This window comes from Danio aesculapii, chromosome 19 (assembly GCF_903798145.1).
Source record: "Danio aesculapii chromosome 19, fDanAes4.1, whole genome shotgun sequence".
NCBI classification, from domain to species: Eukaryota; Metazoa; Chordata; class Actinopteri; order Cypriniformes; family Danionidae; genus Danio; species Danio aesculapii.
The window spans coordinates 42234584-42253351 of record NC_079453.1 but is presented as its reverse complement, the minus strand read 5'-3'; the positions used below and the strand labels follow the sequence as shown (position 1 = coordinate 42253351).

General features: G+C 36.9%; 1 protein-coding gene across 1 annotated transcript in view; it reads right to left on the bottom strand.

The window, feature by feature from the left end:
• The window catches only part of LOC130246323 (syndetin-like), a 382903-nt gene that overhangs the window by 265497 nt on the left and 98638 nt on the right, over positions 1 to 18768 (bottom strand). The window contains exon 12 of the mRNA XM_056479201.1: positions 4282 to 4417. Coding sequence (XP_056335176.1) covers positions 4282 to 4417 — 136 coding nt within the window. The remainder of the gene's footprint in view (positions 1 to 4281; positions 4418 to 18768) is intronic.

Genomic DNA, 18768 nt, shown 5'->3' with positions numbered 1-18768 from the left:
ATATGGCTGTTTCCCAGTGATGGGTTGCAGCTGGAAGGGCATCCGCTGCGTAAAACATGCTGGATAAGTTGGCGGTTCATTCCGCTGTGGCGACCCCTGATTAATAAAGGGACTAAGCCAAAAAGAAAATGAATGAATGATCAAATTTGTTGAGTTTACTTTTAAAAAAATCGAGTAATAATGTTGCCTTGATATTAAGTAAATAAACTATGTGCATAAATTCAAAATCAAACCAAAAGGGTTTTTTCAGGGGTAGGTAACGTATCGGTGCTCTTTGGGTAAGGGATTCATAAAGATAAACAACAAAATTAGAAGTCCAAGGCTCTCAAAAAGTAAGTAAAAAAAATTCAATAAAAGCCTTTACTAACATGGCTATTCTATAAAACAGCACCTACGCATTTCGGCAACACTTGCCTTCATCAAGGGTAAATAAAGCAAATGAACTATGTGCATAATTATAAAAATATAAGTTAAGTTAACCTAACAGTTCTAGTTGCTGACATGATTTTTATGAAAATAAATTATTCTTATTTAATATTTATAGAAAATAACCACCAAAATCATCAGTACCTACAGCAACAACATCCATTAAATCGGTAGAATTCAATATGCTTCCCTCCATAGTGGTTATTAAGGTACTTTAGAAAGGTTCAATGAATTTCCAATGAAAGACCGAACCAAGAACAAGCAGCAATCTATTCTAGCACTGCTCAGTGACCTTAGAAATCGAAGCGGAGGCGAGACAGAAAGGCAAACGTTACAAAGTACACTGCATCGGCTAACAGCACAGCGGCCCTTTCAATTACCTGCTCAGTCTCCTTGACCACTGCTGTGTCGATTACTGCATTTCCTCTGAATACACAAGGCAGACTCACACTAATGAAATGCTTTCAAATCTCTCCATCATGCCCGTGAATCTCTAGCTCATTCTGCTAAAACTAATTTACAGTTACACATATAAACGAGACATAATATAGAACGACCTCCAGAAATACAAGAGGAGTCGCGTCAGCAGAAAGATCAGCTATTAGCTATTAAGACTGAAAAAGACTAGCAAGTGCACTTGACATGTAACTGTGTGATTCTGCTTTGGGACATTTACAGGTCAGACACGGCGTACTCTATTTTTTTCTTCACTTCTGTTTTTAACCCTTTGTCTGCTGATCTACCAAATGGTTAATCATGTTTTGACTGTTTTAAATAATGACTGTTAAAGTCATTTAAAGAATAACTTTTACTGTTTTAAATAATGGTTTACACACACAGCATTGTTGGTTTACAAAACAATCAAACAGACAGAATCTTGTTGCACAACTACAATTGATATAGGTTTTATTGTAAAAAATAAACAACAACAAACCCTGTTTAATGAGAATCTGAAATATTTTAGGGCATACTTAAAATTAGTAAAATAAAGGCGATTTAGTACTCAAAATGCTCTATTTTGAATATTTTTTTAATAAATTGGTCTTACACTTCATATTATCTGATTTTTCATAGTATTATGTATTAATTCCGGTGCTTTTACTATAAACCGACATATCTGGCGTTTGGTAGAGGTTGATATTTTAAAAATTATGGGATGTGTTGAAAAAAAATGCATTGATTGTGTTAACAGTGACATTAGGAGATAGGACATACAACAAAAAAATTTCCTTGGTGGGGTAGTTAAAGGGATAAGAGCAAAAGAAAGAAAGAAAGAAAGAAAGAAAGAAAGAAAGAAAGAGAGAGAGAGAGAGAGAGAGAGAGAGAGAGAGAGAGAGAGAGAGAGAGAGAGAGAGAGAGAAAGAGAAAGAGAGAGAAAGAAAGAAAGAAAGAAAGAAAGAAAGAAAGAAAGAAAGAAAGAAAAGAAAGAAAGAAAGAGAGAAAGAAAGAAAGAGAGAGAGAGAGAGAGAGAGAAAGAAAGAGAGAGAGAGAAAGAAAGAGAGAAAGAAAGAAAGAAAGAAAGAAAGAGAGAGAGAGAGAGAAAGAAAGAAAAAAAGGAAGAAAGAGAGAGAAATAAATAAATAAATAAATAAAGAAGAAGAAAAGAAAGAAAGAAAGAAAGAAGAAAGAAAGAAAGAAAGAAAGAAAGAAAGAAAGAAAGAAAGAAAGAAAGAAAGAAAGAAAGAGAGAGAGAGAGAGAGAGAGAAAGAAAGAGAGAGAGAGAAAGAAAGAAAGAAAGAAAGAAAGAGAGAAAGAAAGAAAGAGAGAGAGAGAGAGAGAGAGAGAAAGAAAGAAAGAGAGAGAGAGAGAAAGAGAGAAAGAAAGAGAGAAAGAAAGAAAGAAAGAAAGAAAGAAAGAAAGAAAGAAAGAAAGAGAGAGAGAAAGAAAGAGAGAGAGAGAAATAAAGAAATAAAGAAAGAAAGAAAGAAAGAAAGAAATAAAGAAAGAAAGAAAGAAGAAAGAAAGAAAGAAAGAAAGAAAGAAAGAAAGAAAGAAAGAAAGAAAGAGAGAAAGAAAGAAAGAGAGAGAGAGAGAGAGAGAGAGAGAGAGAAAGAAAGAGAGAAAGAAAGAGAGAAAGAAAGAGAGAAAGAAAGAAAGAAAGAAAGAAAGAAAGAGAGAGAGAGAGAGAGAGAGAGAGAAAGAAAGAGAGAGAGAGAGAGAGAAAGAAAGAAAGAAAGAAAGAAAGAAAGAAAGAAAGAAAGAAAGAAAGAAAGAAAGAAGAAAAGAAAGAAAGAAAGAAAGAAAGAAAGAAAGAAAGAAAGAAGAAAGGTTTCCCAAATGATGTTTGGGAAATGTTTGATACAAAAAATGAAAACTAAAACTTGTATATATAAAATTGTAAAATATAAAGAATAAAGTATTGTAAAATAAAAAAATATAGAACTATTTTTAGTATACATCTTACACAATTTTGTTTAGGAACCAGTAAAAAAAATGAAATCGCACAAAGTAATAATACTTTTATTTTTAAAAGTCTAACTATATAAGATAAAAATGAAAGGCTTTCAAGCATAAAACAATAAAAGCATAATAAAAATCTTTAGTTTATTTAGTCTGTATGATGACTTATTTTTAATGCCCATCATATGTTTTTTCTATATAAAGCAGACATTAAGGGCTCTATTTTAACGATCTATGCGCCTTTATGAGTCAGTTGCATCACGCCATAACGTATTTGCTATTTACATGGCGGACTTTGTAAGTGGACAAACTGAACGCTTCACTAGCGAGAAAACAGTTTAACAGAACATCTGCAGCAAGAGGATAAAGAACGAGCCTCCTCCAATCAGCCTTTACTTTCACTTTCTCTTTCTCTCTTTTTTCATGAGCCTACATATTTAATCTTGTTTGTTAAGCACAAAGATTTGTTTCAAAACTATTTCTAAATTCAGTTCTAATTTACAGCAAATGAATAAATGAGCAATAATAACGAAACGTGGAGTTATATCCAAACACACATACTATGCCCCATATGGTCCAAAATCTGACAGGTGGACAAATCTCATTTGTTTTAATAAAACAAATATAAATATGCATATAATAAATAATACTGATAATAATAACAACATTATACAAAAGCAAATAGTCATGAATAAACTAACAAAAATCCCAAAACACCCATGAGTCCACAAAGTGAAAACGGGAAAACGGATAAATTAAGGTTGCGTTGGTCTGAAAATAGCAACAAGGGCAAATACGTCTTACACCTTATTTCGGCGGGTATATGATAGGCCCAAAGTTTTTTTGTCTGATTTTCATATTCTTTAAATAGAAGTTTGTAATGTCTAGGATTGGCCAGCCCATTCACCAGGCATGAACATTATTGAGCATGTCTGGGGTATGAAAAAGGAGGAGGCATTAAAGATGAATCCAAAGAATCTTGATGAACTCTGAGAGTCCTGCAAGAACGCTTTTTTTGCCATTGCAGATGACTTTATTAATAAGTTATTTGAGTCATTGCAAAGATGTATGGATGCAGTCCTGCAAGCTCATGGGAGTCATGCGCAATATTCATTCTGTTTCTACTGCAGCGTGACTTTATATTCTATACTGTACATTATTTCTGTTAAGTGACAAGATGTTTGTCTAAGCAAAGTCAGACCTTACTGTCCTAATAAAATAATTAAAAATCAAGGCATGATTATTTTTTATTTTGGTAAAATAAGTGTAATCTAGAGGTTTGCCTTTCATATAAGCCACTTCTGATACCAAAGGATCAACTAGTCAAGTTATTATTTGTTGTTGCTAAAACTTGGAGGTGACAAGACTTTTGTCAGGTAGTGTACACCAGTCAGGAAAAAAAATAATAAAATCTTAGGTGAACTGTCTCTTTAAGAAGCTGTTTTATTTGCTCACCTGCTGCAGGACTAGCCTCTTCTTCTTTGTAGTGCTCATCGTGCCACTGCATGGTCAGATAGTAACTGAGCATCACCTCCCACAAGGCCTTGCAGAGGTCGGTCAGGCAGGGGATGTAGCTGTCTGTGGTGATGTGCTGGAGACAGAGAGACAAAAGCAAACAGCTTCAGTTTCACCTTCTCAATTGCTACAATCTCCTACAGTTTCAGTGAAACAAACAAACAAAAACCTTCATTTCGAAAGCTACATGTCAACAAAGGGAGAGAGAAAAATATGAGAAAGGAACCAAAGACAGGGATCTGGCAATACAATGCATTAAAACAGGCCATCAATATATTAGCAATATCATACGAGTAGCAGAGTGATATGGCTGTATATCAGAACTTGTGTGAGGCGTGCATTGGCTCGAGGCCGCAAGCTGAGTGACTTAGAACCCCACAAGTGACGATATACAGCCACATCGCACTGCTACAAGTCTGATATTGTGTTTAAATCAACAGTTCGATGGCATAATTATAAAGAAAATTGTCAGAAATACTACATGTTATGTTATAATAGGCCTGCTTGAATTTAATTCATAATTCACTTAAGTCTAAAAAGTATTATTTGCACCTCACTTCACCTAAAATTTACTCACTTTGTATTTTTATTGTATTTTGTAGATAACTGACCAAAAAAATACATTAAAATAAAGATAAAAATGATACCGAATGAATTATTATAAAACAGCATTTTTTTTCCAACCAAATTAGGCTGTGTGAAGTGGTCAAAAATAGTTTCAATGATTCCTGTTGCAATTTTTTTGTTTGTTTTTATCAGGTAACATTCATTCATTCATTCATTCATTTTCTTGGGTCACCACAGCGGAATGAACCGCCAACTTATCCAGCATATGTTTTACGCAGCGGATGCCCTTCAAGCTGCAACCCATCACTGGGAAACATCCATATGCACCCATTCACACACATACACTACGGACAATTCAGCTTTCCCAATTCACCTGTACCGCATGTCTTTGGACGGTGGGGGAAACCGGAGCACCTGGAGGAAACCCACAAGAACACGGAGAGAACATGCAAACTCCACACAGAAATGCCAACTGACCCAGCCGAGGCTTGAACCAGCGACCTTCTTGCAGTGAGGCGAGAGCACTACCTACTGCGCCACCACGTCGCCCTATCAGGTAACAATGCAAAATTTGACTTTGTGAGTCGTTCCTTTAAAGAGATTGCCGCAGTTGTTGTAGCTACTAAATCATATTAACAGGAACGGAAATGAACCGATTCAGATGTGCATTCGAACTGAAGCATTAGAAAACGTGCAATAGGCAACCATAAAAGGCGCAAATTCTACACAGTTCTGCAACCTTAAAGGGCTCCACAGACTATTAAAACAAAATGGTTTATTGTTGCACAAACATGTGAGCATTTTAGTGGCTTTTCCACATGCAACATTATCTATTGCAGATAGATCATTGATGACGATACTACCGTTTGCAAACTGCAGTGGCACCGCCAGTATTTTTGAGCCATAGTATCGGGATACTACCATAGTACCAGTAAACCGTGAAACCCTACTACCTAGGGAGGTGTTCCAGGCATGTCCCACTGGGAGGAGGCCTCGGAGGAAGACCCAGGACATGCTGGAGGAACTATGTCTTCTGTTCCAGGCATGTCCCACTGGGAGGAGGCCTCGGGGGAAGACCTAGGACACGCTGGAGGGACTATGCCTCTCGGTCTCCCTGCTCCCCCCCCTGGGAGGAGCTGTGTCTGTGGAGAGGAAAGTCTTGGGGTTCTCTCCAAAGGGCATACTAACCATGTACAGTTGCCTTGAACTGGGCCGAAGCACACTTGTCCCCCTCCCGTCTCCCCAGACAGCCCGCACTCACATTGCATTCGAGCCTGAGCACGTCTACGTCATCGATGATGTGCTGTTCAGTTTAAAAAGCGCTCTCGCTCAGCACAGTGGAGATTTCTTTAGTCATTTGAGATGCAGTGACACACAGTCAAATATTCCGCCGAACAGATCAGCCATTTTTGATGCTCATAAACAATCATTAAAGTCCTCGTGCTGCAGGAATTAGGAGGTTTGCTAAAGGTGCAGCTGTGGTGCAGTGAGGGGTTTGAGTCTTTTATAATCTATGACTGTTTGCGTTCATTAAACAGTAAGAATGATTAATACATCCACATGAAACAGTCCCTTAAAGTCACGTCTCGTCTTCAGTTTCGGGCTCAGGCACACTTTGCACTCACACTACAACCAAGTGAACTGTGCTCTGGCTGACCTCTTCCGATAGGGCCAGGGCCAGCCAACTGAACCGCGCCTGAGCCCAATTCAGAGTGCTCACACTTCTCAAACGATCCGGGAAACGGGCCTGGACACGGTTCAGATAGCATAGTGGGAGTAGGCCCTAAGAATGCTGCCCCCGCAACCCGGCCCCAGAAAAGCGGATGAAAATGAATGAACGAACGAACGAACGAACGAACGAACGAACGAACGAAATATTTAATAATTATTTATTTTAATAGGATTTTAAAATATATCCAGTAAAATGTTTTGTGCTGCCAACATGGCAAAAACTACAAAAAAATTGTGTTTAGAAATTAGTTATTAAAACTATTATGCTTTATAATGCTGAAAATAAAACTTCTTTGTTAAACAGAGCTTGGGGAATATTTGAAATATAAATATAATAATACACATGATATTTAAGTAACATTATAATATTTGCAATACAATGTTCTAAACATTCATTCATTCATTTTCCTTCAGCTTAGTCCCTAATTAAAAGGAATCACCACGGTGGAATGAACCGCCAACTATTCTAGCATGTGTTTTATACAGCTGATGCCCGTCCAGCCGCAACCCAATACTGGGAAACACCTATACACACTCATTCACACTCATACACTACGGCCAATTTAGTTCATCCAATTCATCTATTGCGCAAGTCTTTGAACAGTGGAGAAAAACCGGAGCACCCAAAGGAAACCTATGCCAACACGGAGAGAACAAGCAAACTCCACACAGAAATGCCAACTGACACAGCCGGGACTCAAACCAGCGACCTTCTTGCTGTGATGTGAAAGTGGTAACCACTGAGCCACCATGTTTAAAAACACTGCTTAATAACGGTATTTTGGTCGTGTTTTTCAAGAGACTTTGATGAATATTAAGTTTGAAAGATGTTAAGAAACTAAACGCCTACTCCCAACAGCGAAACTTACAAATAAGCCTCACAGCGACCGTTGTTCTGTAATCTGAAGACTGCAACACATAAATTACAACTTAAGCTCCAAAAACTGTTAGCTTTCCCCCAGCTGGAGAGCGTGTTGCTATGTGCAGTTCCCTGGCCTTCAGAAACAGCCGATCGTAATTTACCAAACTCCAGCATTTCCAAGCTTGGTTAAGAAGAAAGAGCTCCAGCGTCTGACAGCGCTGATGAATATGTGTATAGATGAGTCTGCAATGCTCCTCTTCTAGACACAGCAAAGTTCATGTCAGCTTTCCCCCCGACCGCAAATCACACCCACCAAATAGACGCATGTCAGCTCTTCTGAGAACGGCGGTGTCACCCAAGTCAGAGATCATTGAACGTGTATTTTACTTGCGTACACTGTCTATTTGAGCTTGTTTTGTTGTCTCTATGGTATTATTTCTAATTATAGCGTTCCAAGGAATGCCGGAGATTGTGTGAGGTTTTGAAGGATTGATTGTTTGGTAAATATTCATAAAAGGTCTACAATCATTATTTCTGGTGTGGTCATTTCAACCGCAGAGTCAGATTTACGGTTGTCTTACAAATGTTTTCAGCGTGGTTTAGGGAGAAAATCAAGTCCGGGATGACTTAATTTCCCACTAAAGCCCAGGGATTTTTGATAATCCAAACTGGACTGGCACACACACAAATAAAAATGAACGGACAACTACAGGAATATTTGCACAGCTGCTATTTTTACACTGCTCTGTACAACATGTCTACCTCAATGACGAATGTTTACCTGTACAGTATTTATATTTGATTCAATATTTGCACAACATCCGTAATGTACTGGTCGGCATTACTGTTACTGTTTCGTCCTGTCTTGTCTATCCTGTCTTATTTGCACTAAATGTTGCACTTTGTGTACTTTTTTTATTTTAGTTTATCTTATTTCATTCTTCTAATTGTTTATAGTAGTGTGTAGTCTACTATAGTGTGTTATGTTGTCAATTTATGTTGTTTGATGTAGCACCTTGGTCCTGGAGGAACATTGTTTCCTTTCACTGTGTACTGGACTGTATATTGTTGAAATGACATAATAATAATAATAATAATAATAATAATAATTATAATAATAATAATAATTCCTTACATTTATAAAGTGCTTTTCTGGACACTCAAAGCGGTGGAATCCATATTGCGACAGACTGCACACCAAACACCAGCTAATTGATGGAGAGGAGAGTGATGGAGCCAATTATAATATGGGGATGGTTAGGAGGCCAGGATGGACAGAGGGTACTCTTTTTCGAAGGACATCCTGGGATTTTTCACGAGTCAGGACCTCGGTTTAACGTCTCATCCAAAAGACATCGCTCACTAAGCAGTAGTCTCCTTCACTATACTGGGGCATTAGGACCCACACAGACTGCAGGTTGAGCACCCCCTGCTGGTCTTACTAACACCACTTCCAGCAGCAACCTAACTTTCCCATGTGGTCTCCCATCCAGGTACTGACCGGGCACAGCCCTGCTTAGCTTCAGTAAGCGACCAGTTGCAGAGAGCTAGCTGCCGGCTAGAACACACGAGGAAGCCAATAAAGCCAACATGACTTGAAGCTTACATTGATGTGATAATCTTATTGACAATAGCCAATCAATAAATAACAAGAAAACAAATGCAATATATTTTTAAAAATTACTATAATAGTATCTTTTAGCATAAATCTTACTAAAATAAATATCCCGTATCACCATTCTGTACTGTCTCCATTCCCCTCCCAGTGTTCCACCTCTGACTTAGTTCTTCCTCATGTGTTCTTGTTTACTTTGTTTCAGTTACCTGTGACTTGTTCCAGCCTGTGTATTTGCCACATTTTTCTGTTCCTCACTCAGTTTTTGGCCCAATCCCAATTCTACCCCTTAGTCCTTCCCCTTACCCAATTCCCAATCCTCTTTTGCGTGAAGGCGTAGGGCTAAGGGGAGGGGTAGATAGCCCTCAAAAGAGAGATTTTTTAGGACCACATTTGAAACCAAGGGGTAAGAAAATTTCCCAGAATACACGAGCTACAATGGCAGTTTAGCTGCACCCGGAAGTAAGGAGATCCACAAATTAGTATTTTTTGACATTATTACAAATTTTTACAACAAACAAGCACATGTTTTAATATATCCATGTGCCTTCAGTGATTTCATGAAGATAAATACCAAAAAATAACGCAACTGGAATAACTACACCAGTCGTGCTCGTCTGATCTTATATAAAGCATGAGATCACGATGAAAAATGTAGTGGTGTACCATTTCTTAGGAGTAAATGTTGAAGCCCTTCCCCTTCACAGTTTTAAGGGCCAAGGGGAAAGAGAAGGGGCTGCGGTACAAATATAGAATTGGGATTGGGCCTTGGTCATGTCAAAGCAGTACGTAAATCAGCAGATTTTCATCTCAAAAACATTGCAAGCATTAGATTCTTTGTTTCCAGTGAGGACTTAAAGAAACCTGTTTATGCTTTTATCAGCAGCAGGGTGGATTACTGTAATGGACTCCTCGCTGGCCCTCCCAAAAAAAAACAGTCAGACAGTTGCAGCTCATCTAGAACGCTGCGAATTCTCACCAGAACCAGAAAAATCTGAGCACATCACACCTGTCCTCAGGTCTTTACACTGGCTCCCAGTTACATTCAGAATAGATTTTAGGATTATTCCTTGTCTACAAATCACTAAATGGCCTAGAATCTCAAAACATTACAGATATGCTCACTGAATAGCAGTAAGCATATCTGTAATTTTTTTAAATATCAGATCATTGGGATCAAGTAAATTAGAAGTTCCGATCAGATGTGCTTCAACATTTGGCATAATCAAATCAAGACTGAAAACACATCTGTTTGGAAGTTACACCAGAAACCCAGGTTCAAGTCCTGTCTGCGACATCCTCACTGTCTACACTGTAAAAAATGCTAGGATCCACATGATTCCTTCATGTTGTCCCAACTTAATTCGATTAAGATAACTTAATATTTCTCACAAATTTAAGTGGATTGAACATAAAACAATTAGGTTGTCTCCAAAAAATTGTAAAAATTGTGTTGTTTCAACTGATTTTAAATAAATATTTTAGAACAAGCAGCAAAACTAATTTTTTGAGTGTATTGCTAAGCATTTACCCAACTTTACTTAACATTTTCTTTATTTTAGGAATACGATTAAGGTCAAACTTGTGTAGGAACTTCAAATGTTTGAATAACGCTTGTTTAGCAGATGGCACAAGCATTTTGCTAGTTTTTGGTCTAAAGGAAACTGCATTTGTAGTCTGAGAAACCAGTTTGCCTTTTGTAGATTAAAAATGGGTTCCACACAATTCCTTAATTTTGTCCGAACACAAATTGATTAGGTTAGCTTGACTGTTTTTACAATTTTAAGAATTGAACATAAAACAATTAGGTTGTCTCCCAAAAAAACCTTAAATAAGTAAAAAATAAATAGCTTCAAAAGTTATTTTTTGAGTGTACTTTAAGACTATAGAATACACAAGACGCGTCACTCATATAGTTTTGAATAGGGAAAAGTGTAATGGTCAATATGGTGAATGAAGCTACTAGTACAGGAGTCAATCATCGATCGCTATAGACTGATGTTTCTTCAGGGGAGAAGATTAGACCAGACATGTGCTTTAATGACTGATTATGTGGTCAACAAACAAACTGGAATCTCAGCGAATGCTTGCTTCACAGACATAAGAAATATATCTACTTAAAGCTTGACATATCTACTTTTAAATTAGCCACTACACTTGAAAACAAATGTTTTCTGGTTTTGTAATCTGTATAAAATTAACGTGAGGTGCAGTCCATCCTGTCAAATGCACATGGCAGCAACTACTCAAACACACCACAAACTTGTAAACAAAGAGTCGCTAATATTTCTGGAGGAGATTCACCATCAAGACCAAGTTGTGGATTACTTCAGAAGAGCAGCGCGATCTGAGGAAGCATTATACAGAGGATGATAAAGTGTAGAACGGCCATAAATGAGGTTGGTGTCGTGATCTCGTTCCTTTTGAGTGCGCATGCGCATTAGTTCGGGCACACTGAAAATATACAGATTTTGTTTGATTTGGACGTTTTAAAAAATGTAATTTTTAATTGTGTTAATTAATTGTATTTAATTGTGTTTAATGTTTAATTTTATTGGTGATTTCAAATATGTAATGTAATTGTAAGCTTGGCAAACAGTTTTGGAAAATTTCATGTTTTCCCATTTAGACAGAATGCCTGAGCATATTACCTGAGACGCGTTTCAAAGATGGCCGCCAAGTGAAATGACTTGCCTTAAAGAGACTTTGACTTAAAACGCCTAATGATTTATTTTGTGTATTCATATTTATTTTGTGTAAAATATATGAGGTGCACTACTGACAAAAATAAACAACTGGTCCAACAGAGGGAAAAAAAAAGGCTATTGGTAACCACTGCATCAATGCTAATCCAGCTTATCATCTAAATATCCTAATGATGCAGACTATCCTCAAGAAAGAAATATAAACCAATCACTCAGCTTCAAATCAGACTTATATAATCATTGCTTTTGGGCTTGAGCATTATGGCAGTCTTGACAATGTTATGCATTTCCTTGGATATAAGACTTGAGCCGTAGTTCATTGCATTAGTACGGAGACGTTCTAGCGTAATGAGTTGTGTGGGATGGTTTCATATGAGCTTGTTTATCCGTTACTGCAGAATTACCGTAAGTGATGAATCACCTCCAAATGCCCAGAGCTTTTTTTTCTGTATGCAGCGCAGGCCTAATTACATTTATTGCAGCCACTTGGATCAGGTCGCATTGTGTCTCCGCATATGAATAGCAAAGTGAATGAGTGTCTCATTCATTTGATTGTTTGTTTGTTTGTTTTTCTGAATGGGTTGAACAGGTGTGATTTTAAGTGATTCCCTTGACTAACCATGCCTTTAAAATGGAAGGAAACACCTGAAGACATTTTTAGGTCAAAACAGGGCTCAAACAAGTTGATGAATGAAGGAATTTATTTGGATTAATGTGTTTAAAGTGTTCAGAGGTGCACTTTTATGTCTGAAAGCTTAATTTCTACCTTGATTTTGCTCATTACTGTCCAATACAAAAAGGATTGGGGATGTAAAAAGAGATCGTATTTTTAAGTGCTAACATACACTCACTGGCCACTTTATTAGGTACTTACTAGTCCTGGGTTGGACCTACTTTTGCCTTCAGAACTGCCTTAATTCTTCGTGGCATAGATTCAACAAGGTACTGGAAATATTCCTCAGAGTTTTTGCTCCATATTGACATGGTAGCATCACACAGTTGCTGCAGATTTGTCGGCTGCACATCCATGATGCAAATCTCCCGTTCCACCACGTCCCAAAGGTGCTCTATCGGATTGAGATCTGGTGACTGTGGAGGCCATTTGTGTACAGTAGATCAGCAGTTTCTGAAATACTCAGACCAACCCGTCTGGCACCAACAACCATGCCACATTCAAAGTCACTTGAATCACCTTTCTTTCTCATTCTGATGCTCGGTTTGATCACAGCAGCAGATCATCTTGATCATGTGCCTAAATGCATTGAGTTGCTTCCATGCGATTGGCTGGTTATATATAAGATTGGCTGATAGTTATATATAGATATATTTATATATTAGGGGTTGCACAGATTAGTTGACTGGTCGATTTTAATGCTTTTTGATTGACATCGACTAGTCCTGCTGTGTAGATCATGTAACTAAACTACATAGCAGTTTTATTCAAACTTTGAGTGAACTTTGAATCATCAAACAGGTGTCAGCCAGTCAGATTGCGCCATGCAAATACCCTCAAGCAGATCAAGGTCAATCACGTTTATGCAACACTGGAAAAGTAATGTAATTGGCTGTTGTCCTCTGTGACGCATTGACGCTGACATACTTTGTGGATGAACCATGAAACCTAAAGAAATCGTGAATCGCACAGCCTCGAAGGTGTAGCAAACTTCACATATCATCCCAGGTGAACGCGGTGAAGATGCACACAATGAGAGGAGACTTCTGATAACCGAGATGAGCAGTAACCATGAAAATGGTTTAATCGATGTGTGGACCATTTCCACAGAGCTTAGTCATTGGTAATGCTGCATTGTTTTTTCAATGTGTTTTAATAAATAGCAAATTGTGGCATGTTGCAAAATATTTGTATCTTGTGTTTTAATGATAAGGTCACCATCATCTAGTTCAGGGGTCTCAAACTGCCAACTGCAGGCCATTTGTGACCCCCGTTTTCCCTTCTCCGGCCCACAACTGACGAATAAACAAAACAAAACATAACAAGATTCGGCCCCCCAAACATTCATTTTTGAATCACTATCATTGTTGTGCAGTCGCATATAGCCACTTGTGGTTTTGACCCACCTCCTACTGGACATTTAAAGTAATGTACTATACAGTTGAAGTCAGAATTATTAGCCCCTCTTTAAAAAATTTTTCTGTTTTTAAATATTTCTCAAATTATGTTTAACAGAGCAAGGAAATTTTCACAGTATTTCTGATAATATTCTGATAATAAAAAGCAATTTAACATTTTTTATAAACCATTTTAAGGTCAATATTATTAGCCCCTTTAAGTAATTTTTTTTTTGACTGTCTACAGATCAAACCAACGTAGTACAATAAGTGATGTTTTATAAACAAATTTCGGGAGGAGCACGTGCAGAAGTTTCAGTATCAAATACATCATTTGACAATTATTCTATTATCCAATCAGTTCTTGACCAAACCCCTATATATACCAAAGCTGTCTTACCTGCAGCATCTTACGACTTTAGCATCCCTCCACCACCCCGTCACCTCACCTCTTAAGCATTTCAATCCCGGGGGGAGCGTTCTGGGGCTGGGCTAGATACTTCGCTCGAATCCCAATTCCTCTCTGTTTCCTGATAAGAGAAATAACTCGAGTTTGGGTGTCTTCCCCGAGCTCAGAGCCCTCTCCCCGGACAGCACGCCAAATACGCTTTATTCTGAAACTATTGCAAGTGTGAACTCGTGAAGTTGCCTATTTAACCTAACCTGCCTAGTTAACCTATTTAACCTAGTTAAGCAATTAAATGTCACTTTAAGCTGTATAGAAGTGTCTTGAAAAATATCTAGTCAAATATTATTTACTGTCATCATGGCAAAGATAAAATAAATCAGTTATTAGAAATGAGTTATTAAAACTAATATGATTAGAAATGTGTTGAAAAAAAATCTCTCTGTTAAACAGAAATTGAGGAAAAAAATAAACAGGGGGGCTAATAATTCTAATAATTCTACATTCGGTTTCTCTCAGCGTGCAGTCGTGAGTAACGCACATGCAGATTATTCTGGGGCTGATTTAAACGTTGAAATATATGTCCGTAAGGGCTCTATTTTAACTAAAGCTCTATTTTTGAAAATATTGAAGGGTCATCTGATTATAATTAGTTTTATACCACCTGTATAGTATTGTACCAACACTTCTTCATGGCCTACATGTTATGCTGGTGGTGTAACAAATATGATCATTTTGCTAATATTCGATTCAAATGGTCTCATTTAATAGATTTTCCTCATATGCTTATTAAAATTTGTATTAAAAAAATGTGTATTAGCAAAATTTGACTAAATATTTTCTCTTTGCTGTAGTTTTACAAAAAAAAAAAAAAGATATTGAAAAGAACAATTGCCACTAAAGTCACTAAAGTTATCCAATCTGCTTTCTGCTGTTAAACTTTTGGTTAAGCAACAATGGATTGGGACAGAATAAAAATAATTATTATTATTATGCCTATTATTAAATTGTAATATTATCATAGTCTGAATGCATCAAATACATCAGGTTTCCACTTTTTTGTTGTGCTTGAATGTTAAAGCAGCCCTCTTATGAATTGTCAGTCACTTATATGGCCCCCTGCCAATTTGAGTTTGAGACCCCTGATCTAGTTGATGTCGACTTGACTTAAATAACATAAAAATCGACTTTTAAAATAAATCTAACAATTTTAAAAATTATGAGCGTTAATTACTCTGATATTAATATTAAATAAATGCAGTGTTGATAAGCTTCGTGTGCTAAACTCCTCAAGCTCAAACTCTCCTGCTTCAGTTCGATGTATTCGACAGGTCAAAAACCCTTGGCTATTGGCCTGGAGGAAGCCTGACAAGACCCGCTCAAGCCCCAGAAGTGAGAATTGAAAAGCGACTGGCCCTGTCATGAATTAGCACACTCGCTTTAGGCCCCGACAATGGAAATGCGACTATTGATGTGTAATGACTCCTGTAGGTAAGCAGAAGTAAAAGTCAAAGAATCAATCCTCCATTCTCTCCAGATAACGGATCGAGGCGGTGTTGCCTGGCAACTGTGAGCTGGTGGAGGGAAGAGATGATAAATGTCTTTCTAATCTTAAAGGATTCATAATAGACACACAGATGGACATTTACAGATGAAGAATGTTTCATGCTCTATTATTCAGGCAGGTGGACAGAAACACATTCAGGTCAGCAGTGACTTCAATGAATGATGAACTGGTAGTGATCCGTCAAAACTTTGGGATCTGTAAGATTTTCTAAAGCACCAGTGCCGATTGAAAATCATCATACCCTGTGAAAGTCTATACCTTTAATCACATTACACCTCGCTTTTAATAGACCTTTGAGATAAAGTTGTAAAATGGCACAGGTTAGGAAGAGGCTACAAAAACATCTCAAAGGCTGGAAAAGTTATGTGGAATGTGATTTGACTTCTGGTTGTATGACAAACAAAGACATTATTTCACAGAGTTATGATGATTTTCAAGAGGCGTCGCATGTTTCCATCCAAAGATTCGAATGAAATTCATGTGCAAACTGGCATATGGCTAACATTCGCAAATAAAGCAAAAACTAATGAACACGTGGTGGCTTTTAGAGGCCTGAGACGCTCTTTGTGAGTGCAGATGCTAAAGACAGTTCTGGAGGTAATGATAAGTATTAATAATACTGAACCATTATGAAGACAGACTTTGGCTGAGGGATATTACTGTAGAATGATCAAAACAAAACTGCTCCACTGGTTTGTTCATTAATGCCATCCGATTGCACCAATTTTTGTTATCACCAGTGTTGCGCATGTTACTTAAAAAAAAAAAAAAAAAAAGGAATTAGTTATAGTTACATCTCACAACTAGTATGTGGTTAGTAACTGAATTACATCATTATAAAAGGAACTAATTAGCAGGGAAAGTAACTAATGAGTACTTTTTAAAAGTAAAATGTCAAAACAATAAATTATAAAATGTATGTTGAATAAAATGGACACTAAACTAAATAAATTCTAAATATAAAACGTTTTATTCTTTACTAAATCAATTTTGTGAGGAAAAAGCTATGAAATGTAATATTTTATTGTTAATATTATCATTTCTATGGTGGAACTAAACACTAAAACATAATAGATGGTTTAGACTGAAAACTCAAGTGATGATGAACTCTTTGCAGGAATACATTAAATCTTAAACTTATTCGATAAGAATACAGTTCAATTAACTGTAATAATTATTCATTATTTTGCAGCGTTTTACAGTAATTCTGATTACAAAAATGTATTGGTGGGCAGAATCGTATTTTTTCTTTTTATTTTTCAGCATCTCTTTCTCTTTCCTTTTTTTCTTTTCCTTCTTTTCCTCCTCCTTCCTCTTCTTTTCCTTCTTTTCTTCTTATTCTCCCTCTTTTTTCCTCCTTTTCTTTCTCCTCTTTTTTCTTTCTTCTCCCTCTACTTGTCCTTCTTCTTTTCCTTCTCCCCTCCCTTCTTTTCTTCTTCCTCCTCTTCTTTTCCTTCCCCCTTTTCTCCTTCTCCCTCTTCATTATGTCTTTTTCATCTTCTTTTCCTTCTTTCCTTCTTCATCTTCTCCCTCTCCATCTTCTTTTCCTACTTCTTCTTCGCCTTCTTTACCTCATTTTTCAACCTCTTCCTCTTTTCCTTCTTCTCCATCTTCTTTTCCTTCTTCGTCTTCTCCTTCTTTTCCTTCTTCTCTATCTTATTTTCCTTTTCCTTCTCCTTTCCCTTAATTTTTCCTTTTTCTTTTCCATCTTCTCTTCGTCTTCTTTTCCATCTTCTCCTTCTTTTTTGCTTCATCTTCTTTTCCTTCTTTCCTTTGTCTTCTCCCTCTTCTTTTCCTTCTTCTTGATCTTCTTTTCCTTCATCTTCTTTTCCTTTTTTCCTTCGTTTTCTCCCTCTTCTTTTCCTTCTCTATCTTATCTTCCTTCTTTTTCTTCATCTTCTTTTCCTTCTTCTTTTCCTTTTTTCCTTCGTTTTCTCCCTCTTCTTTTCCTTCTTCTCTATCTTATCTTCCTTCTTTTTCTTCTTCTTCTTTTCCTTCTATCTTTTCTTTCCCTTCTTTTCTTCTTCTTTTGCTTCTATCTTTTCTTTCCCTTCTTTTCTTCTTCTTTTCCTTCTTTTCCATCTTTATCTTTTCCTTTTCAGTCTTCTTTTCTTCCTCGTTTTCTGTCTACTTTTTTCCCCTTCTTTTTCTTTTCCTTTTTTCTTTTCATTCTTTTTCTCCTTTTACTTCTTCTTTTCCTCCTTTTTCTTGCCTTCTTTTTTTATCTTTTTCTTATTCTATTTTTTATCTTCTTTTCTGTCTTCTTTTCCTCCTTTTCCTCCTCCTTTTCAGTCTACTTGTTTCTTTTTCTTTGTCTTCTTTTCCTTCTTCTTCTTCTTCATCTTCTTTTCCTTCTTCTTAACATTTTACTGACACCAAACTTTGACTTCATATCCAAAAACGTGATGATTCAATAAAATATTTGAGTTTAAGTACCAACTCCCAGTATTAATACTGCCTTATAAGATATTAGCTGTTCATTAATAGTTATCAAGTATGATCTTAATCTACATCCCTAATCATACCCAACAACTAAACCCAACTACTACCTTATTATAAATAAGCAGCTATTTAGTTATTGAGCTAAAAGTCTTAGTCAATGGTTTGTTAATAGCAAGAATTGTACCTTCAACACAAATACACACTTTCTACCTAAAGTGTGACCAAAAGTTATTTTAAGTACTCTCACTTTTTCATCTAAAAGACATCAGTGAGGTTGTTTCTAACCGTGATGGATGAACAGTCAAATATGCACTGCCGGGCAGCGCTTGTGGCCCGCTTCCTAAAAGCAGGTGAATCATATCCATTTTCAAATATGATTGTGTTAAATTTCTTAAAAGTGCAAGGGAGGGAAAACAAAGTGGGGATAAATGCTGCTGCTGTCAGCAGGCTGAGAACATGTGA